Source organism: Mustela erminea, chromosome 16 (genome assembly GCF_009829155.1).
Source record: "Mustela erminea isolate mMusErm1 chromosome 16, mMusErm1.Pri, whole genome shotgun sequence".
Taxonomy (NCBI): Eukaryota; Metazoa; Chordata; class Mammalia; order Carnivora; family Mustelidae; genus Mustela; species Mustela erminea.
The window spans coordinates 51,175,883-51,195,456 of NC_045629.1; the positions used below are offsets into that span (position 1 = coordinate 51,175,883).

The following is a 19,574-nucleotide window of genomic DNA, read 5'->3' on the forward strand; positions in this document are numbered from 1 at the left end:
AAATGCAGTGGGTCCTCTTAAAGGAAGTTTTTGTTGAGGGGAAGCACCCAGAAGCTTCAAGAAAGCCCTGTAGGCGGAAGCCCGCTGCACCGGGAGAGCGAGACGCGCGGCACAGCCGTGTGCTGCGGGTACCAGAACCACCGCAAGGTGGAGGGGACCCACCCCCCCGGCCGCACAGCGGGACCCGCAGCCCGACCCCGGTCCCCGGGGCGCCGCCCGGGCCGCAGCGCAGGCGGGGCCGGGCGGAGGGCCAGGTCCGCCGCCGCCGCCGCCGCCGCGAGCCCAGACCTGCCCGCCCGACCTGGCGGCGCAGTCTCGCGGGATCGCCCGGCCCTCGCTCCCCGGGCCGCTCCGGAGGCAGCTGGAGTTCCGGACGCTTCGCGGAGCCGCCGTCTCAGCTCGCGGCGGCCGGACGCTCGACCCGGCGAGGAGCGGAGGGAGGTGAGGCCCCTCGGGCCGGCTGGGCGGGCGGGCGCTGCCGGGCGGGCGCTGCGGGGCGGGCCTCGGGGGCGCGCGGCGGGCGGGGAGCCACAGGTGCGGGGCGGGCGGCGGCGGCGGGACAGGCCGCGCAGGCCGGAGTTGCCGCAGAAGTCGGGGCGAGCTCCCGGGGGACGCTGCCGGGGCCCCGCGCCGCCCAGCCGGCCCGGGACGCTCGCTGCTGCGCGGCTCCAGGCCCCGGGCAGGTGCGGGGCTGTGGGGCGAGGGCCCGCGCGGGGCGCTGGAAGCCGGGCACCGGGCGGGGGCGGGGGCGGGGGTGCTGGGGTGGGGGGTGCGGCTGGTCCCGACTCGGCGGCCACGGCCTTTCCTCCCGCGGACGTCCGGCACCCTCCCAGTCCAGCTTTGTTCCTCTGCCCTCGCGGTGCGGCCACTCCTCGCCCCAGCCCGTGAGAACTGATTTCGCTCCTCCGGGAGGAATCCTAGACGTCTCCCCCCACAGTTGGCCTTTTGAAAACCGGGAAAGCCCATCTCCCGGAGACGGCCCCACAGACCGGCCCTAGGGAGTCCTCCAAGGCTTTAGGAACTCATTAAGTCTGAATGAAATTTCCCTGGGACTCAGTTTTCTTGTGCGTAATCAGATCCCCAACAGGGGCCCTTAGCGTTCACGATTCTGTTAATACTTTTTAACGTATTATCAACCCCAGCGTGACTTTTTTCCCCTCCACCTCACTCATCCTTTGCCCCCCCAAAGGTTCTATCATGGGTTCCCTAGAGATGAGACTTCCTCGGCGGATTCTGTATTCTGTGCCAGAGCAGGTGAAGAGTACCTCGAAAGGACGGAATTTTCCGTCGTTTTTCCAGCGTTAGTTACCCAGGGTGAAAAACTCAACCTCTGCACTTTGATGTCCGCCTTTGAGTGTATGACAGATGTCGCACATGCCCTCTCTTGGTTGTTTTTACAGTAATTGACCCAGAACTCATTTCAGGAAAAGAGCTTCCTTCAAAATGGCAAAATGGCAAAATAATGAAAGAGCAATTTGAACATTTTCTTTCTGGATGACCATCTAAGGATGAAAAGAGCGATTAATCCCAGCCATGTGGTAAAACCAGGAATCTGAAGAAAATGGAAATGTTGGCATTTTTGTGGATATGTGTTTTTCCACCCTTCATAAGAGGGCACAGTCTTTTCACCTGTGAACCAATTACTGTCCCCAGATGTATGAAAATGGCCTACAACATGACATTTTTCCCTAATTTGATGAGGCATTATGACCAGAGTACAGCTGCTGTGAAAATGGAGGTGAGTATTTCTTCATACATTTATAGAGAAGTAGTTGATGTTCTGCTCTGGAATAAACTATAAATGTGACTTCTTCTTTTTTTTTTTTTTTTTTTAATAAGCACAGTAAGGGATTCCATTAAGTTGTGAACAACTTCATATTTTGAATACATCCTTTCGAAAATTAATTTCCCCTACTAACTTCTGTTTTGTGTAGTTTTGTGGCCCTTGTTAGTGCATTTGTTCAATGGAGGGTTTATTTTATATGAGGTGTAAGTGATGATTTTGAAATATCGTGCACCTGGCAAATGTTTTGCTTCCTTTAATCAATTATGTATGGTAGTTCCTCTGGAAGTGTGAATTATGAATTTTTCCTATTTCATTGAACATATATCCTATATTGTGCTTGAACTACACCCGTGTATTTTCATAAGTAGTTGTAAATGTTCACCTGGCCCAGTTTTTCTGAAATAAATCAATTACTGGAAGATGTGAGGGCTGAATTGTTTGGCTAAAAAGTGGCTTTTTTTTTTTTTTTTTTTTAAAGCGTGGCACTTAGGTACTCTTTGTAAGATACCTGTTAAAAGAAACCACAGGTCTAGGGAGGAGCAGAGTGACACTAAAGATTGCCTTAGGTACCTCAGTTACCAGCCTCCGGTTTGGAGATATGCAGATTGCCGGGATGTGTGGGAAGAAAGAGTTACCTGTAGAGACGGGAACCTGCCCTCCCATACAGATCTCTTAGATTGATAAGTCTCAAGAAGGGAAGAAGACAAATATTTTTCTAGTCTTTCTCCAGAAGAAGCGTCCAGGGATGGTAAAGGCTTTTCCCCCTCAGAACGTTGCTAAGAGATGAAACTCCTACAACCTTAATATAGACACTAATTTAAAAAGTGATTAGATTTATGCATTCACTGTTGTTTAGTTGAATAGTTTTTCACTACCTCATTCGTAGATACTGGTCTAAAATAGCAGAGCTTTTAAATACTAAGTAGACGTACTTGAAAAAGATACTACAAATTACATTTTTGGTACTCTTTCAGTGGTTTTTCAAACCAATGCAAAGTATCATTTTGAACACTGAGCAAATGGTGCAGTGATACTTTAATTCATTAATCAGGACCATTTTGATAGCTTAATCTGATCAAAATAAAGTATGTAATAGGAGTGCCTTCAAGGAATAATTGCATCATTCATGTTTTCTCTGATAGTTTTATAACTCATGTCTTATGAAGTTCTTAAAAAATATTTTTATTCTTAAATCCGATTTCCTTTCTGCATAATAGCTACATACATTTGAATGGTAACACTGGCCTTATAAAGTCACATCATTTGGAGTTCATTATCCTAAAGTACCATTGTAGAGAGAGGGGAGAGATGCATCCCTGCTATTAAATCCTGTAATTTCAAGATGATACAAACTACTTTTTGTTCCATGTGTCTTTTTTTTTTTTCCACGTGTCTTTTTAAAACCAGTTGTTTCTGATTAAGAGAAAACGTTGTTTTTTTATTTATCTAGCTGCTTTTCTTTCCCAAGGGGTTTCATGTCTGGACATTATCAAGAAGGCATTTTTGTTCTCACCACCTTTATTTGATTGCTAATGTTAGCAACCTCATTATATAATCTTCCCCATATGCTAAACTTTTTCATAGACTTTACTGTTAAGTTTTTTCTAGCAGTCATACTTCAGTAAGTTTAAGGGTATAAGAGAAGGAAGTCATCAAGCAGTTGTTTAATATAATATTAGTCTGCAAAAGAAGAAAGGGAAACGGAAAGGCTAAATAATATCAACCTTTGTCAGACTGTAAATCCTTGGGTATTCTTTTTTTTTTTTTTTTTTTGGCCATGATACTGTGCTTTTACTGTTGCCCCGTCTTTACTTGTCCTTAGCCAGTGATGTTCTCTTTTAGTTCCTATAACGAATGCCCCAAATCCTATAATTTGAGAGTTGTGACACTAAATAACATGTAGAGCTTCCTAATCTCTTTTGTGCCACTGACCCCATCTAGAATAAGAGAATGTTTTAAAATTGAATTAAGATGAGGTGCATGACAAAGGAAACCAATTGTATTGAAATATACCTCTCTTTATAGCCCTGGTTAAGAACCCGTGAGCCCTCCATCATGTAGGAACCGAAGCTCAGAGAAGTTACGATTTGTCCAAGTCTGAGCACAAGGTTCTAACAAACTTTTCTCTGTCCACACGGACCATAATGTCATCTTTAAGTGGTTTTGTTTGTTTGTCTGTTTGTTTTTAGCCTTTGATCTTAATCAATAAAAAAGAAGATATTTCCCAAGACTCAGAATATGATGGGTTAATTTCAGTCTTTGCTGCTGCTTTGCAAATTTCATTTCTATAAAAGTTAAACTGGGAATTTTGGTGTTTTTTTTTTTAACCTCTCTTCAGACCTACCTGTCTTTCTTCTTCTCATCTGTGCCTTGAATACTAAGTCTTCTCACAGTTTTCACCAGTTGCTCCTCTCTGGTTGTGTCAAAGTGATTTTATGAAAACAAATCCTCACGGTCCACTCTGGGGGTAATAACATTCTTCACCATTTCCCTAGAGCTAGAAGAATGGACCTGACTCTAGTGTGTTCTTCATAGGGGACCCTGCCTTCCTGGCCAGCTTCCTTCCCATCTTGTCCCTTCAGACGTTACACACTTTGCTCCACATTGCTCTCTCTCACTTCTGTGCCTTTTACACATTGTATCCATTGTGTCCTAGACTCTCTACCTGTCCTTCACCTACTCGGTTTATGCAGGTCTCTGTGCTCAGGGAAGCCTTCTTTCACCTTTCTCCCAGGCATATGTAATCTCACTTTCTATACTCGGATAGTGCCTAAATATATAACGGTTCTTATATTTATTACGCAGTATCGCAGTTATGCATGTAGCTCTCATTAGATTGCGAGTGTGTGGAGAGAGAGGATGGTGTTTATTCACCTTTTCCCAATGCCTAGTCCAGTGCCTCAGAGCATGGTAGATGCCTAGTAAAAGCTGAATAAAGAAACCAGTGGTGTTTCCTATTCTAATAAATCAGCAAAGAGAATTTTACCTCCAAATCGTCCCTTTCCACCTCTGTCATCTTCAGTGTTCAAGTGAAAGAAAGTCTGATACTTTTAGGTGGTTCGCAAGTCACCCACCTGGGTTCTACCTGAGCCTGGGTCTGATGAAGCGTATTAGCTGACATCCTCGGTGTTCTTTCCCATGTTAACATGATACTTGTTTCTTAGAATTTAAAGAATCTTATTTTGGGGGCCTCTGGGTGGCTCAGTTGGTTAAGCATCCGACTCTTGGTTTCAACTCAGGTCATGATCTCAGGGTCCTGAAATCTAGCCCCACACAGGGCTTCCTGCTCTGCAGGGAGTCTTCTTGTCTCCCCCTCTCTCTGCCGCTCCCCCTGCTCACAAGTACACACTCTCTTGCATGTGCATGCTCTTTCTCAAATAAATAAATCTTAAAAAGAATATTTTTCTCTTTAACCATTAATATTTATATGGAGTGAAAGAATTCATCTTTTTTTTTCTTTTTTAAAGATTGTATTTTATTTATTTGTCAGAGAGAGAGAGAGCACAAGCAGGCAGAGGCAGAGAGAGAAGCAGACTCCTCACTGAGCAAGGAGCCCAATGTGGGATTTGATCCCAGGACCCTGGGATCATGACCTGAGCCGAAGGCAGCAGCCCAACCAACTGAGCCACCCAGGCATCCCAAGAATTCGTCTTTTGATTGGTGTTTTGTATTATAAACCACATGTCTCAGTTTTTTTACAAACATTGTGCTATAGTCTGGTCAAATACTAAATCATAACTGTGTAGAGCCTGGCTGTTACTAAAACACACACACACACACACACACAAACCACAAAAAACGTTTTATAACATCTCAAAAGAAAAGATGAGGTTTTATACTTCCAACCCCAATGTCTTCGGTTCCTGCTGGTCCCTACTGAGTTCCCAGTGTTCACTATGAATTAACGTTAGAATAAGGGGCTGAAGAATCATCAGCTGATTATGGCAAGCAACTCGTTGTGCTTTCTCAACTACCAAGAATTCCATACGTCAACGGATCTATCCCAGTCCTCTTTTACACCTTAGTTTTCATTTTGTCTGAGGGCTATCCTGTTTTATAGCCATAGAATTCATAGCACCCGTTGTCAAAGCTTCTCTGTGATTACAGGAGATGGGTTAGAGCAGTGGTTCTCAGGGTTCAGTTCATAGACCAGCAGCTTGTGGGCTTGTTAGAAATATATGTTCATGGACCCCATTCCAACCTACTGAAGCATGATCTGTGAAGTCAGGGCTCAGGAGGCTGTGTTTTAACAAGCTGTCTGAGAGTTTCTCACGAACATTAATATTTGAGACCCACTGGTTTAGAGCAAGGAATGCAAACTTTCTGTAAAGGACCAAATAATAAGAATTTTTGGCTTTGCAAACCATACAGGCTCTGTCACAGCTATTCAACTCTGCACCTGTAGCAAAACAGCCATAAACAGTTTGTAAACAAATGAGTGTAGATGGGTTTTCAATAAAACTGTATTTACAGAAACAGGCAGTGCACCATTTTTTGGCCCACAGGCTAGTTTGTGGGACCTGGTTTAAGGTATTTGAAAGTGTTCCTAAGGATATTACACACAGAGTATGTATTAAGTAAACATGATCGTTCATTCTTGTTAATATGTTACTTGAGCTTTATCTTTCCACATAAATTTTTCTTAGGCCAAATTTATCACAGACCACTGACTGGGATATTCTTATTCTTCGGTTTTGTTTCAGAGATTGCTTGAAATGAGGGGCTTCAGTTTTGTCTTTTAATGTCTGAAGCTGAAGTCATTTGTATTTCAAAGAGTTAATTTACAATTCTGAATAGTAACTTGGCTTGGTAATGAAAAGGATGTTGTACAGCCCAACTCTCCCAAGTAGAAAAACAAATGGCTGCTGGTTTTCCATTGTGTTCCTTTTCGTTTCGTATCTAGAGCATTGTTTCCCAAATTGTGAGGCTGATGTCCCTTGAGAGACTGATTTCGTCCAGAAGGAGCTGAGATTGATCTAGGGAAAATGGAAACAGGAATATTGTATTTTTCTTTTTGAATTGCCTTCGTTGAGGTCTAGGCAAAAGCAAAGTCATGTATTGTGTTTGGAACAGCATGCGGTCATTGTACTTTCAAATAGTCTAAAGGGAAGTGAGCCAAAAAACCCCCTTTTCTTTCCACCTGTTAATACGCACCACTGAAACTTCTCTCTATCCAATTAAAGATACAGGAATGGAGCAAGACTGTATAAACAAACTTCTAAGGAAAAAACCATTTCCGCAAAACAGTGATTTTTTAAACGTTTTCACTTTCCTGCTTTTAAAGGAGTCTAGTGGACCCCTTCATTTACTCCTTATTCTCTAGCCTTATATCCCCATATGGAAGGAAAGAAAATGTTTAGTGTCACTAATTCTTGTTTTTCAGGAAAGACTTTCTGAAAATAGCTGTAACTATTCCGAAAGTAAGTTGTTGAGTCATTCAAAATGAAACAGATACTGAAATGTGTTCCAAGTCAGAGTGTGTATGGTGGCTACCTTTGTGTTTTAAATGTACAACTCAAATACTTACCTTCCTTTGTGATACTGTGTAACAGTAGTGATGCAGGACAGTTGTTAGGGTTCAGAGCCAAGGGCCAAAAAAGAATTCTGGAGATGTTTTTGATGGAAGAAGATTGTTTTATCAAAGCATGGGGACAGGATCCGTGGGCAGAAAGAGCTGCCCCCCCGGGGTCGCGAGGAGTAGCCCATTTTATACTTCCAAGTTGGGAGGGGTTTAGGGAGAGCCTAAGCCTCCCAGGTATTTTGGAAACAAGGTTTCCAGCATCCTGAGGGGGCTAGCTGTTGTTAGGAAAAAGTCATTTATTACCCTTTAGTAAAAACCCAGTCAGGAGACTCTTCAGATAAATATAAGCGGGTCATACACTTTGGAGGATGATTGCCAAAATGTATCTTGTTGGGGGGAGTGCAGAGAGAGAAGGAAGTTTCCAAAGAAATTTTTATGTGTTACAGTAGACTTACAGGATCCTGGGGGTCAAGTTAAGACTGCCTTTTGCCCTTAGCAAAGTGTTACTATCGAGGCAGTGGAGTTCCTAGAGGAATGTCGCTCTGCCTGTTTCCGGACTTGTCATCCGGCTGTACGTACTAAGGAAATTTAATTTTTCTTTTACCTTTGTTTCCCACATCAGTAGTAAGAAAGTACCGTGACTGTATCGTCATCTTCAGAATCAGGGTTAGATGCGTATGTGAGCAGAGAACAGCACTTCTCCGGGGAGGCTCTGCTGATGGGCACCAGGTCCCTATAGGGCTATCCCTTGGTATTCCACAGTCTGGGACGTGACTAGTTATGCCTTCAGGAGAGCCTGTCTGTCCATGAAGTGTCATGGTTCTTCCAGACCGTGAGAAGACTGTTGTGTTATTTCCTTTCCTTGAGAATGCGACATGTAGGTAGCGAAGGCTTATGGCTCTGTTTTGTGTATTTGTCGTGTAGACTTTCATTAATATTTACCGAATGTATACCTGAATGTGTAGTTTCCCTGGAATTAGAATTTTTCCAATTCACAAGTTTTAAATTAAAGAGTTGACTCTTCCCTGAATGAATTCTTTTGTAGTGTCAACCAGTTATTGCATATATTTGCCATATTTCCAAAGTAAACAGTCTATTGAAGAAATAACTTAAAATTAATAATGCTTCCTGCTAAGAACCACTTAAAAAAAATAACAAGTATTCCATCGTGGAAATAATGCAAATTCCTGCTTTTTATTCTCTTATATTCCAGGCCCTGCTTTGTATTATTTAAAGAAACTCACTTGCCTGATACTGGTCTCACTCATGAAAATAAGTGACAAATTTTCCATCACTTTCTTGTATAGTTGTCTGTAACACTCATAGAATTTATTTGTGATCTCTGTAGACACATTAATAGTATTTACTCTCTGAGGAATAAACATATAAGTACCCCCTTTACGTGTGCCTGGGTGGCTCAGTCCGTTAAGAGTCTGCCTTCGGCTCAAGTCATGATCCTGGAGTCCTGGGATCGAGCCCGGCATCAGGCTCCCTGCACCGTGGGCAGCCTGCTTCTCCCTCTCCGCCGCTTGTGCTCTCTCTCATGCACGTGCTGTCACTCTCTCTCTCTCTCTCAAATAAATAAAATCTTTTTAAAAAATAAATAAGGACCCCTTTAGATCTCAAGTGACTCTCTTTCTAGCTAAGACCTATCACTTTTTTTCTTCTCATTTTTTAGACTTCTTCGCTCTCCCTCAGTTTTCATTACCATCACTAGAAGTTGATTTTGTTTTGGTGCTTTTTTAAAGTAAGGAATAAAGCTCTTAGCACTTCTTGAGAATTACTGAGTATGTCCCCGTGAGTAGAAAGCACATATCCTGAGCGGAGAATCAGATATGTCACGGCACTCGGTCTTGTTCAGGAGAAAGTGGCTTGCTCCCTTACTTCCATGTGCGATCCATGTTTCAGCAAAGTGACAAATGCTTATATATCCTCTGTCTTTTAGTTTAGTATTAAGGGAGTCAGGGCACAGCTAAGATACTGGCACAGGACCACTCTGCTTAGGGGTAGCTTTACATATTTTTAAAAAATCAAAGTATCTCTCTTCTTCTGATCACACTCTAGTGGAATTCTAATCCAGACTTTCTCTGCAGGATCCTACAGTGCCACTGACTCCAGGCTTACATTATGATTCCTTCCATTGTCAAGTCATAGCATGTGTGTTTTAAGGAAAAAGATGGTAATATAGCAGAAGCCAGCATTCCGAGAGTGTAGCAGTTTACTCGCGCTGCTTTCCCGTCTTAATATCTGCTCAGGCCACTTGAAGATGGAATGCTATTGGGTAGGCCTGATGTCATGAGGGTGATTTAGGTAATACCCAGTTCATGAGGTGGCTTCAGGTGGTTCTGTGTAGATGTCCCTTAGTTGTGTCTAGTCTTGACACTATCAGGAACTATTAGCAAACCAAGGTGGAAAGGTCCTTTTATTTATTTAGGGTTCATCTCCTCATTGGACTATATCTATGCCCTTAGCAGCTTTCTGTCCTAAATACAGTGGGCCAGAGTGATGTTGTATGAAGCAGGATATGGGTAGGGTCTCTGATGATGACATCGAGTCACAGAGCTGAAAATCTGATGTTACTTTAAAGCGGTGCTTCTCATACCTTGGTGTGCATGAGAACCATCCAAGGGGCCTGTTAGAACACAGATCACCGCTCCCACCAGAGAACTCCTGAACCCGTAGGCTGGGGTGGGATGGAGAATTTGCACCGCTCTCAAGTTCCCTCAGGACGCTGCTGCTGCTTGCTCAGGGTCCACTCTGAGAACCGCTGCTCGAAGGCAAGTTGGGAAAGTTGTGTTGCCGTCCTTCCTAGGTGAAAGTAGACGGCTTTTGGAAGCAAAAAGCACTGGCCAGATTAGCACTGCCCTGCATGTAAGGGGCCAAAGCTGCCATCGATTTGTTCCAATAGAGACGGCATCTGGGAGAGCATCTTAGCCATTTGATTGAGGTTGCTTGAGACAACCTATTAATGACATATTCCGTCATGCTGGAGAGTTAAAGTGGACAGGTGCTAAGAATTACACCCCTAAATATGTTTTCAGTGGTGTTATTAGTCTCTGAAAGTGCTCCTTCCCCTGCCCCCAGTAATAATTGCTCTTGATTTTCTACCTTGGTAGAGGAAGATTTCTCATGGTTTCACTTGGCCCCTTCTACCATAATAATATTTATCCTGGAAGCCCGTATGGTGATTGTACTGTAGCTAAATACAGCTGTTTGAAGTATGCAGGCATGGACTTGGAAATTACAGTGGGCTGGGTTTAGGGTCCCACCAAGCCCTATCATGAGCCCATTTATCCTCTGACCTCCAGAAGCCCAATTTCTGAAACTAGCACATTGAATCTAGAATGAATACACCCGTATCAGTGTATCTTAGCCTTGTCTAAAATTCTGTTCCTTCCTCCTTAATTCAGCATACTCAGAAACCGATGTAAGTGAACAGTGTCTTACAAGTAATGTATACTCCCTTTTTCCAGATGTGATTTTGACTTGACCATCCCACGGCATGCTGGGGTAGAACTCTACTTACAGGTTGAGACTTGTAGAGTGGTTGGGATGTGGTATAAGGCTATTTATTTTCTTCTTACAAAGCAAATCTTTCAGATGAGGAGCACCTGCCCCAACAAAGGGTGAAGGTCTGCTTTGAGGTCTTCAGGTTCAGAAAGCTCTGTGTGAGTCCTCTGAACCTTGTCTTGTATCCCCACTTCAGATCTGGGGGTCCCACTGCTTCCAGATCACAATATCCCTCCATATCTTATGTGAAAGGGAAGCAAATTTAGCCAAAGTATAATTTGACAACCTGCAGTGTCAAACTGTGTATTTGATTTTCAACTTCTTAAACCGTAAATCCTTTTAATCCTTGTATTTCATTCCATTCCTTGAACCAAGAATTGAGGGATGCCAATTTGTCACTCTTTTTTTTATTAAGATTTTATTTATTTATTTGACAGACGGAGATCACAGGTAGGCAGAGAGAGAGGAGGAAGCAGGCTCCCTGCTGAGCAGAGAGCCCTATGTGGGGCTCTATTCCAGGGACCCTGTGATTGAGACCTGAGCCAAAGGCAGGGGCTTTAACCCACTGAGCCACCCGGCGCCCCTCTTTTTTTTTAGATTTTATTTATTTATTTGACACAGAGAGATCACAAGTAGGCGGAGAGGCAGGCAGAGAGAGAGGGGAAAGCAGGCTCTCCCCTGAGCAGAGAGCCTGATGTGGGGCTCGATCCCAGGATCCTGGGATCATGACCTGAGCCGAAGGCAGAGACTTAATCCACTGAGCCAACCAGGCACCCCTGTCACTCTTTTCCTAAGCTAAACAGTGCCCCTAGAAGCACTCATCTCAGCCCACAGTCCTTAAATACCTCGTGCTTTCCATTCAATTTTTGGCTTCTCTGGCAGCAGCCGCTCAGCCTTACCTTTACTGGCACATCATTCTAAGACATTCTGGGAATCTAAGTGATTTCAAGGAAAATGCAAGTAGCTGGTTTTCTACTACCACAGGATTTTTGCCAGGGGCTAACCATGTCCTTAAAGGAAGCTACCTTTTATTTCTCTACATGTTAAAACTACAGTCAGCTGAACTTATTTTTTAAAGATTTTATTTATTTATTTATTTATTTATTTATTTATTTATTTATCAGAGAGAGAGAGCGAGCGAGCGAGCACAAGCAGGGGGAGCTGCAGGAGGAGGGAGAAGCAGGCTCCCCGCAGAGCCGGGAGCCCGATGCCGGACTCCACCCCAGGGCTCTGGGACTGTGACCTGAGCCAAAGGCAGATGCCTAAACGACTGAGCCATCCAGGCATTCCAGCTGGACTATTTTAGTTACTGTTGAATAGTAGAATTTCAAACGCATTGATATTTTATGTTGTGGTTGGTTACTGAATAAGTTTCTGAGCCTTCTTTGAGAATGAAATTTGAAAAGGAGACCTTCACGAGTGACACTATGAAGGTTACTTGCTGAGAGACTTGAAGGATGTATGTTACTAAGGGAGAAGAAAGGTTGTGGACCAGACTAGGGAGTTTGAATCTTTGCTCAGTGCATGTATTTACATTGCACTTGTCCTGCTAAATAGAAATACTAGTTTAGGGGCGCCTGGGTTAAGCCTCTGCCTTTGGCTAGGTCATGATCTCAGGGTCTGGGGATCGAGCCCCACATCGGGCTCTCTGCTCGGCAGGGAGCCTGCTTTCCTTCCTTTCTCTGCCTGCCTCTGCCTACTTGTGATCTCTGTCTGTCAAATAAATAAATAAAATAAAATCTTTAAGAAATACTAGTTTAATAATACGATGGAATTCAGAGTAAGATTCTGGACATAAGAAATGTCACAATGGGCCAAGTTAGTAGTTTTTCCATCTTAGGGTTTGGTTTCTGAGAAATGCAGGACATTTCGTGGAAAACCATAAATGATTCCTGTTAAGTTTTTTAGTTCAAATGATCGGGGAAATATGCTGGTTCTGTTTGTTCTGTTTTCACCCGACTGAGATGAGTTCAATAAAGGGCTGACTACCCATTATTTGAAGTGCTCTTATTTGTGCTCTAATTATTTGGTTAAAAAAACTACCTGCATGAGGAGGTACATGTGTCATCTGAAATGTGATAAACAGTTTGAGGTTTTATACTCTTTGATTATGTGTCCTGTGAACATTTATTTTTCAAACTGGAGATTTTTGTTTCATGTAGAAGTTTACCAGCCTTTTTTTTTTTTTTTTAAGATTTTATTTATTTATTTGACAGAGAGAAAGAGGAGGAAGCAGGCTCCCTGCTGAGCAAAGAGCCCGATGTAGGGCTCGATCCCAGGACCCTGGCACCATGACCTGAGCTAAGCAGAGGCTTTACCCACTGAGCCACCCAGGCGCCTCACCAGTCTTCTTTTGATATCTGTTTTCCCCTTCATCTTATTGGCTTTCTTGCCCATCTTGTGGTAGCGTAGTGTCAGAGTTAAAGAGGACATACTCTGGAGTCATATGGACCCAGGTTCACATCCTGGTTGCCTCTTACTACTTAGGACGCTCGATGAAAGTTGCTTGTAGAGAGCCTCGGTTTCCTCATCTGCAAGGTGGAGCTAAGAATATCTCTTGCATGGGACTACTGTTGTATGAGAATTGGCATATGGGAAACCGCAGTGCCTGGTTTATGGCAAGTACAACTCTGACTTATTATCAGTAGCTATAGTGTTGGTAAAAGCATTAGGAGGAAGGGCACTGACATTCTAATTCAGGTTAGATTTGGGGATTTCAGTAACGACTTCAATCAGCAGTTGGATTCTTGTTTCTCACTTTTAACCTGAGGTCTGGATTAGGTCAGTGGTTTTCAGGCTGTGATCTCTGGCAGTCCTTTGAGGTCACTGGCAGGGAAGGGGAACAGTGAGAGGGCTCTCAGAGGGAGGGCTTCCTTTTCAGCCGGAGCATCTGTGCTTTTATTTATTTAATATAGCAGGCTTCTTTGTAATCTCTTATTTAAAGAAAAATCTTGGCAAAATACACACACACACACACACACACACACACACATATTTAGAAAATAATAGACTTAAAAGTCCACTCAAGTCCTTTCCAAGTCTAAAATTCTTCATGTCTATTAGTTGCAGAAGGTGAAAGCAGTCCACACTGGATGTGACCCGAAGACATGTTTTATTTTTCCTGTACAGTATTTTAAATGTTTATATTGAAGTACCAAAAATTTGGAGATTTTATATAAAAATCTAGATTCTGTTTTCATCTGAAAAATTGATAAATCTGACAAGGCTGTGCCCCCATTTTCAAATAGTCAGCTGGGGGTTGAATGGCAGCTGCCCCCTATCTTCTACCCTCTGAATTTACCTGCCTGGCCTGTGAAGGTATTGAAGGTTCAACATCTGATTTATTGGCTGCTCATTGCATGAACCTCAACATTATTGGATTAACCAGTACTGGTGTTCTAGAATTATTAAGCAAAAGATGAGACTATAACGGCCTACTTAGTCAGAGCTAGCCATTTTGTTATTTATGCAGTAAACTTAGATTGACAGCCCCCACCCCCCACCCCCCCGCCGAGAAACTTACTCAGAAACAAGTCTGGGAAACCAGTGAAATATGACTGACCAGCCCCTGATAATAGAGCCCATATACCAGGACGTGTCAGGTCAGGGGGAGGTAACAGAGCCCAGAATATAAGGATGAGTCAAGCCAGGTGGAGACATCCAGTCAGAAAATACCTCCTTAACCACCCAAGAATGTGGGCCCTGCCTTTTGGGTGCCAATTCTAACCAGAGTGATAGGCTAGTTCAAATAAAGACTATAAGGTGAATTGTAATTCAATTGGCCACCTGTGTGTGGCCAGGCTCAACCACATGGCCTTTGCTCTATAAAAGTTAGTCTGTGAGACTGGGGAGGGGTCGCCTCTTTGCAAGAGACGGCCCTGGCTGGTCAGTTTGATTCTCGATGCTTGGCGCGAAATAAAGCTTTGCTTGACCTTCGCTTTGTATCAGTCTCGCTCCTTTGACCATGGGCCCAACAGGGACTTGCCTTATTGGCCCTGTAAGGAAATTATTTTAGCATAGCAAAAGGATGTGTGTCACTTTCATTTTGCCTGCCCTTAAACTGGACAGTATTCAGATCTTAAATGCTGACCATCAACTTACCCTAGCTATTACAGAATGACTCCTGAGTTAGAATCACACACAGTGTATTTTCATTCTTTCCACTCTAGGGTCTGATTAACAGACACTCAAAAATGTTAGGAACGAGGCTTGATTGGACAGTAAGTAAGGAAAGAAATGTTACTGGTTGTCTCCTTCTTCCACTTCAGCTCCTGAGCGGATAATCGCACTGTCTGGGCATTTCTCTTCCCTCTTGGGGTAGAGAAAACTGAGAGAAGGACTCTGCTGTTTGTTCTTTAACAAGCTCCTGTGAGGCAGCAAAGCGTTGGTCTCAGCATCGTCTGTGTATGGGCAACACGGTCTGCCACCCGTTGGAGGGCCTGTCTTTGCCCCGTCACTTTGCCGCATCAGCACGGGGTGAACTCTCCACGGCTCCAACGTTCTTTACGGCTCTTGCTTGTAATTGTTGGGTGTGGGTTCCATATGTGCTCTTTAAATCAGACTTGTTAATTGTAGTGTTGTAATCACAACTCATATTTACTTATTAATTTTTTCTGCGTTTGCCCTTTCATTTAGCAGGAAATATGCATTGAAAATTCTTATTAAGGTCATGGAATTCTCCATTTCTCCTTGCAGTTTCATTGCTTTTTTAATGTTTTATGCTTTTTTATTAGGTATATACAGTGCTCAGCAATGCATTTTAAAGTAGATCTGTTGTTATTTATCCAGAATCTGACCTCATTCTTTTTTCTTTCATTACTTTTATTCCCTCAGTTGCTTGGTACTGTGTTACATTTTTATTTTGTTTTTTTTTTAAATCTCAGTTCCAGGGTTGCTTGGGTGGCTCTGTGGGTTAAAGCCCTACCTTTGGCTCAGGTCATGATCGCAGGGTCCTGGGATCGAGCCCCGCATCAGGCTTTTTGCTCAGTGGGGAGCCTGTTTCCTCCTCTCTCTCTCTGCCTGCCTTTCTGCCTACTTGTGATCTCTCTCTCTGTCAAATAAATAAATAAAATCTTTAAAAAAAAAAAGTCTCAGTTCCAGTGTAGTTATCCTATACTGCTGTATTGGTCTCAGGTGTACAATACAGTGATTGCGCAATGCAGTACATTACTCAGCGTTCATCAAGATCAGTGTACTCTTTAATCCTCATCATCCGTTTCACCCAGCCCCAGCCCACCTCCCTTCTAATAAGCATCTGTTTGTTCTCTATAGTTAAGAGTCTGTTTTTTGGGGGGAGGGGTTGTTTTTTCTTTCCTTCGTTCCTTTGTTTCTTTGTGCCTTTGTTTCTTAAATTCCACATATGAGTGAAATCATAGGTATTTGTCTTTCATTGACTGGCTTATTTCGTTTAGCATAATACTCTCTAGCTCCACCCATGTTGTTGCAAATGGCCAGATTTCGTTTATTTTTTTTTATGGCTGAATAATATTCTGTTATATGTCTACTATGTCTTCTTTATCCATTCATCTATTGATGGATTCTTAGGCTGTTTCCATAATTTGGCTATTGTAAATAATGTTGCAGTAAACAGAGGGGTGCCTACATCCCTTCAAATTCATGTTTTTGTATTCTCTGGATAAATACCCAGTGGTGCAATTACTGGATCATAGTGTAGTTCCATTCTTTTTTTTTTTTAAGGAACCGCCACAATGTCTTCCACCGTGACTGAACCAGTTTGCATTCCCACCAACAGTGCAATAGGATTACATTTTCTCCACATCATCCAGCACTTGTTCTTTCCTGAGTTTTTTATTTTAGCCATTCTGACAGGTATAAATTGATATCTCATTGTGGTTTTGATTTGCATTTCCCTGATGATGAGTGATGTTGAGCATCTTTTCATGTGTCTGTTGGCCAGCTGTGTGTCTTCTTTGGAGAAATGTCTGTTCATGTCTTCTGCCCATTTCTTACTTGGATTATTTGGTTTTTTGGTGTTGAGTTGTATCTGTTCTTTATATATTTTGGATATTAACCCTTTATTGGATACATCATTTGTAAATACATTCTCCCACTTAATAGGTTATCTTTTAGTTTTGTTGATTATTTCCTTTACTGTGTAGAAAGCACTTTATTTTGATATAGTCTATCTACAAAGATAGTTTATCTTTGCTTTTATTTCTTTTGCCTTGGGAGACCTAACCAGAAAGATGCTGTTATGGCTGATGTCAGAGAAATTATTGCCTGTGCTCTCTGCTAGGATTTTTATGGTTTCAATTCTCACATTTAGTTTTTTCATCCATTTTGACTTTATTTTTGTGTTTGGTATAAAAAAGTTGTTCAATTTCATTCTTTTGCATGTAGCTGGCCAGTTTTGCTAACACCATTTGTTGAAGAGACTGTCTTTTCCCCATTGTGTATTCTTGCCTCCTTGATAAAGATTAGTTGAGCATATAATTATGGGTTTATTTCTGGACTTCCTTTTCTGTTCCATTGATCTGTGTGTCTATTTTTGTGCCAGTACCATACTGTTTTGTTGTTTTTTTTGTTTTTTTTTTTTTTACAATTTTAAACTTGTATGCATGTAGTACCATATGGCTTTGATTAATTACTACAGCTTTGTAATATATCTTGAAGTCTGGAATTCTGATACCTTCAGTTTTGTTTCTGTTTTTCAAGATTGCTTTGACTATTCAAGGTCTTTTGTGGTTCCATACAAATTTTAGAATTGCTTGTTTTAAGAATGTGAAAAGTATTGTTTGATAGTGATTGCATTGAATGTGTAGATTGCTTTAGGTAGTATAGACATTTTAACAGTATTTGTTCTTCCAGTCCACAAACATGGAATATCTTTCCATTTGTCTCTGTCATCTTCAATTTCTTTTTTTTTTAAATAAATTCTTACAAATAGAATTATTATTTTTTTGTTCTTTTTTTTTTTTTTTAAAGATTTTGTTTATTTATTTGACAGAGATCACAAGTAGGTTGAGAGGCAGGCAGAGAGAGAGAGGAGGAAGCAGCTCCCTGCTGAGCAGAGAGCCTGATGTGGGGCTTGATCCCAGGCCCCCGGGATCATGACCTGAGCCGAAGGCGAGGCTTTAACCCACTGAACCACCCAGGCACCCTTTCAATTTCTTTCATCAGTGTTTTTCAGTTTTCAGAGTACAGGTCTTTCATCTCTTTAGCTAAGTTTATTCCTAGATATTTTATTATTTTTGGTGAAATTACAAATGGGATTATTTTCTTAATTTCTCTTTCTACTGCTTCATTATTATTGTATAGAAGCTCAATGAATTTCTCTATACTGATTTTATGTCATGAGACCTTGCTAAATTCATTTGTCAGTTCTAGTAGTTTTTTGGTTGAGCCTTTAGGGTTTCTTATACATAATGTCATATCATCTACAAATAGTGAAAACTTTACTTGTTCCTTACCAGGTTGAATTTCTTTTTGTTGTCTGAGTACTGTGGCTAGGATTTCCGGTACTATGTTTAATAAAAGTGCTGAGAGTGAACATCCTTGACTTGTTCGTGACCTTAGGGGAAAAGTTCTCTGTTTTTCCCCATTGAGAATGATATTAGCTGTGAGTTTTTGATATAAGATCTTTATTGTGTTGATGTATATTCCCTCTAAACCTACTTTTTGAAGGTTTGTATCATGAATGGATGTTGTATTTTGTCAAATGCTTTTTCTCCATCTATTGAAATGATCATATGATTTTTATAATTTCTCTTATTGATGTGATACATCATGTTGGTTGATTTGTAAATATTGAACCACCCTTGCATCTAGGAATAGATCCTACTTGATTGGTGCATGATCTTTTTAATGTATGGTTGGATTCGATTCACTAATATTTTGTTGAGAATTTTTGTGTCTATGTTCATCAAAAATATTGGGCTTTAGTTCTTTTTTCTTTTCTTTTCTTTCTTTCTTTCTTTTTTTTTTTTTTTTGGTGCTGTCTTTTAAATCAGGGATGTTGGCCTCATAGAATGAATTTGGAAGTTTTCCTTTGTGTTCTATTCTTTTAGAAAAGTTTGAGAAGAATAGGCATTAACTCTTCTTTATTTTTTTAATTTTTTTTTAAAGATTTTATTTCTTTATTTGACAGAGATTACAAGCAGGCAGAGAGGCAGGCAGAGAGAGAGAGGAGGAAGCAGGCTCCCTGCTGAGCAGAGAGCCTGATGTGGGACTCGATCTCAGGACCCTGAGATCATGACCTGAGCCGAAGGCAGCGGCTTAACCCACTGAGCCACCCAGGCGCCCTTAACTCTTCTTTAAATGTTGTTAAAATTCACCTGTGAAACTGTGTGGTCCTGGACTTCTGTTTTTTGGGAGTTTTTTGATTACCCATTCAATTTCATTGCTCATGATTTGTCTATTCAAATTTTCTGTTTCTTCCTGATGTAATATTGGGAGATTATGTGTTTCTAGAAATTTATCCATTTATTCTAGGTTGTACAATTTGTTAACATATAATTTTTTGTATTCTCGTACAATCCTTTATATTTCTATGGTGTCGGTTGTTATTTCTTCTCTTTCATTTCTGATTTGGTTATTTGAGTCCTCTCTCCCTCACACTTTTCTGTTTGTTTGTTTTCCATTGATCTTTTCAAAGAACCAGCTCCTGGTTTCATTGAGCTGTTCTATTTCTATGTCATCTGTTTCTGCTCTAATTTTTATTATTTTTTTCTCTGTTGGTTTTGGGTTTTGTTTGTTGTTCTTTTTCTAGTTCCTTTAAGTGTAAGGTTAGGATGTTTA

The 19,574-nt window shown here is 41.7% G+C and overlaps 1 protein-coding gene across 2 annotated transcripts in view; it reads left to right on the forward strand.

Annotated features, from left to right (window-relative positions):
* Positions 1-326: 326 nt before the first annotated feature.
* FZD6 (frizzled class receptor 6) overlaps positions 327-19,574 on the forward strand; it is a 38,680-nt gene continuing 19,432 nt past the window's right edge. Inside the window, exons 1-2 of one of the 2 annotated variants that reach the window (XM_032316276.1) lie at positions 327-441; positions 1,401-1,738. In XM_032316276.1, coding sequence (XP_032172167.1) covers positions 1,562-1,738 — 177 coding nt within the window. In that variant the 5' untranslated portion in view covers positions 327-441; positions 1,401-1,561. The remainder of the gene's footprint in view (positions 442-1,400; positions 1,739-19,574) is intronic. The other variant, XM_032316277.1, reaches the window with a different exon arrangement.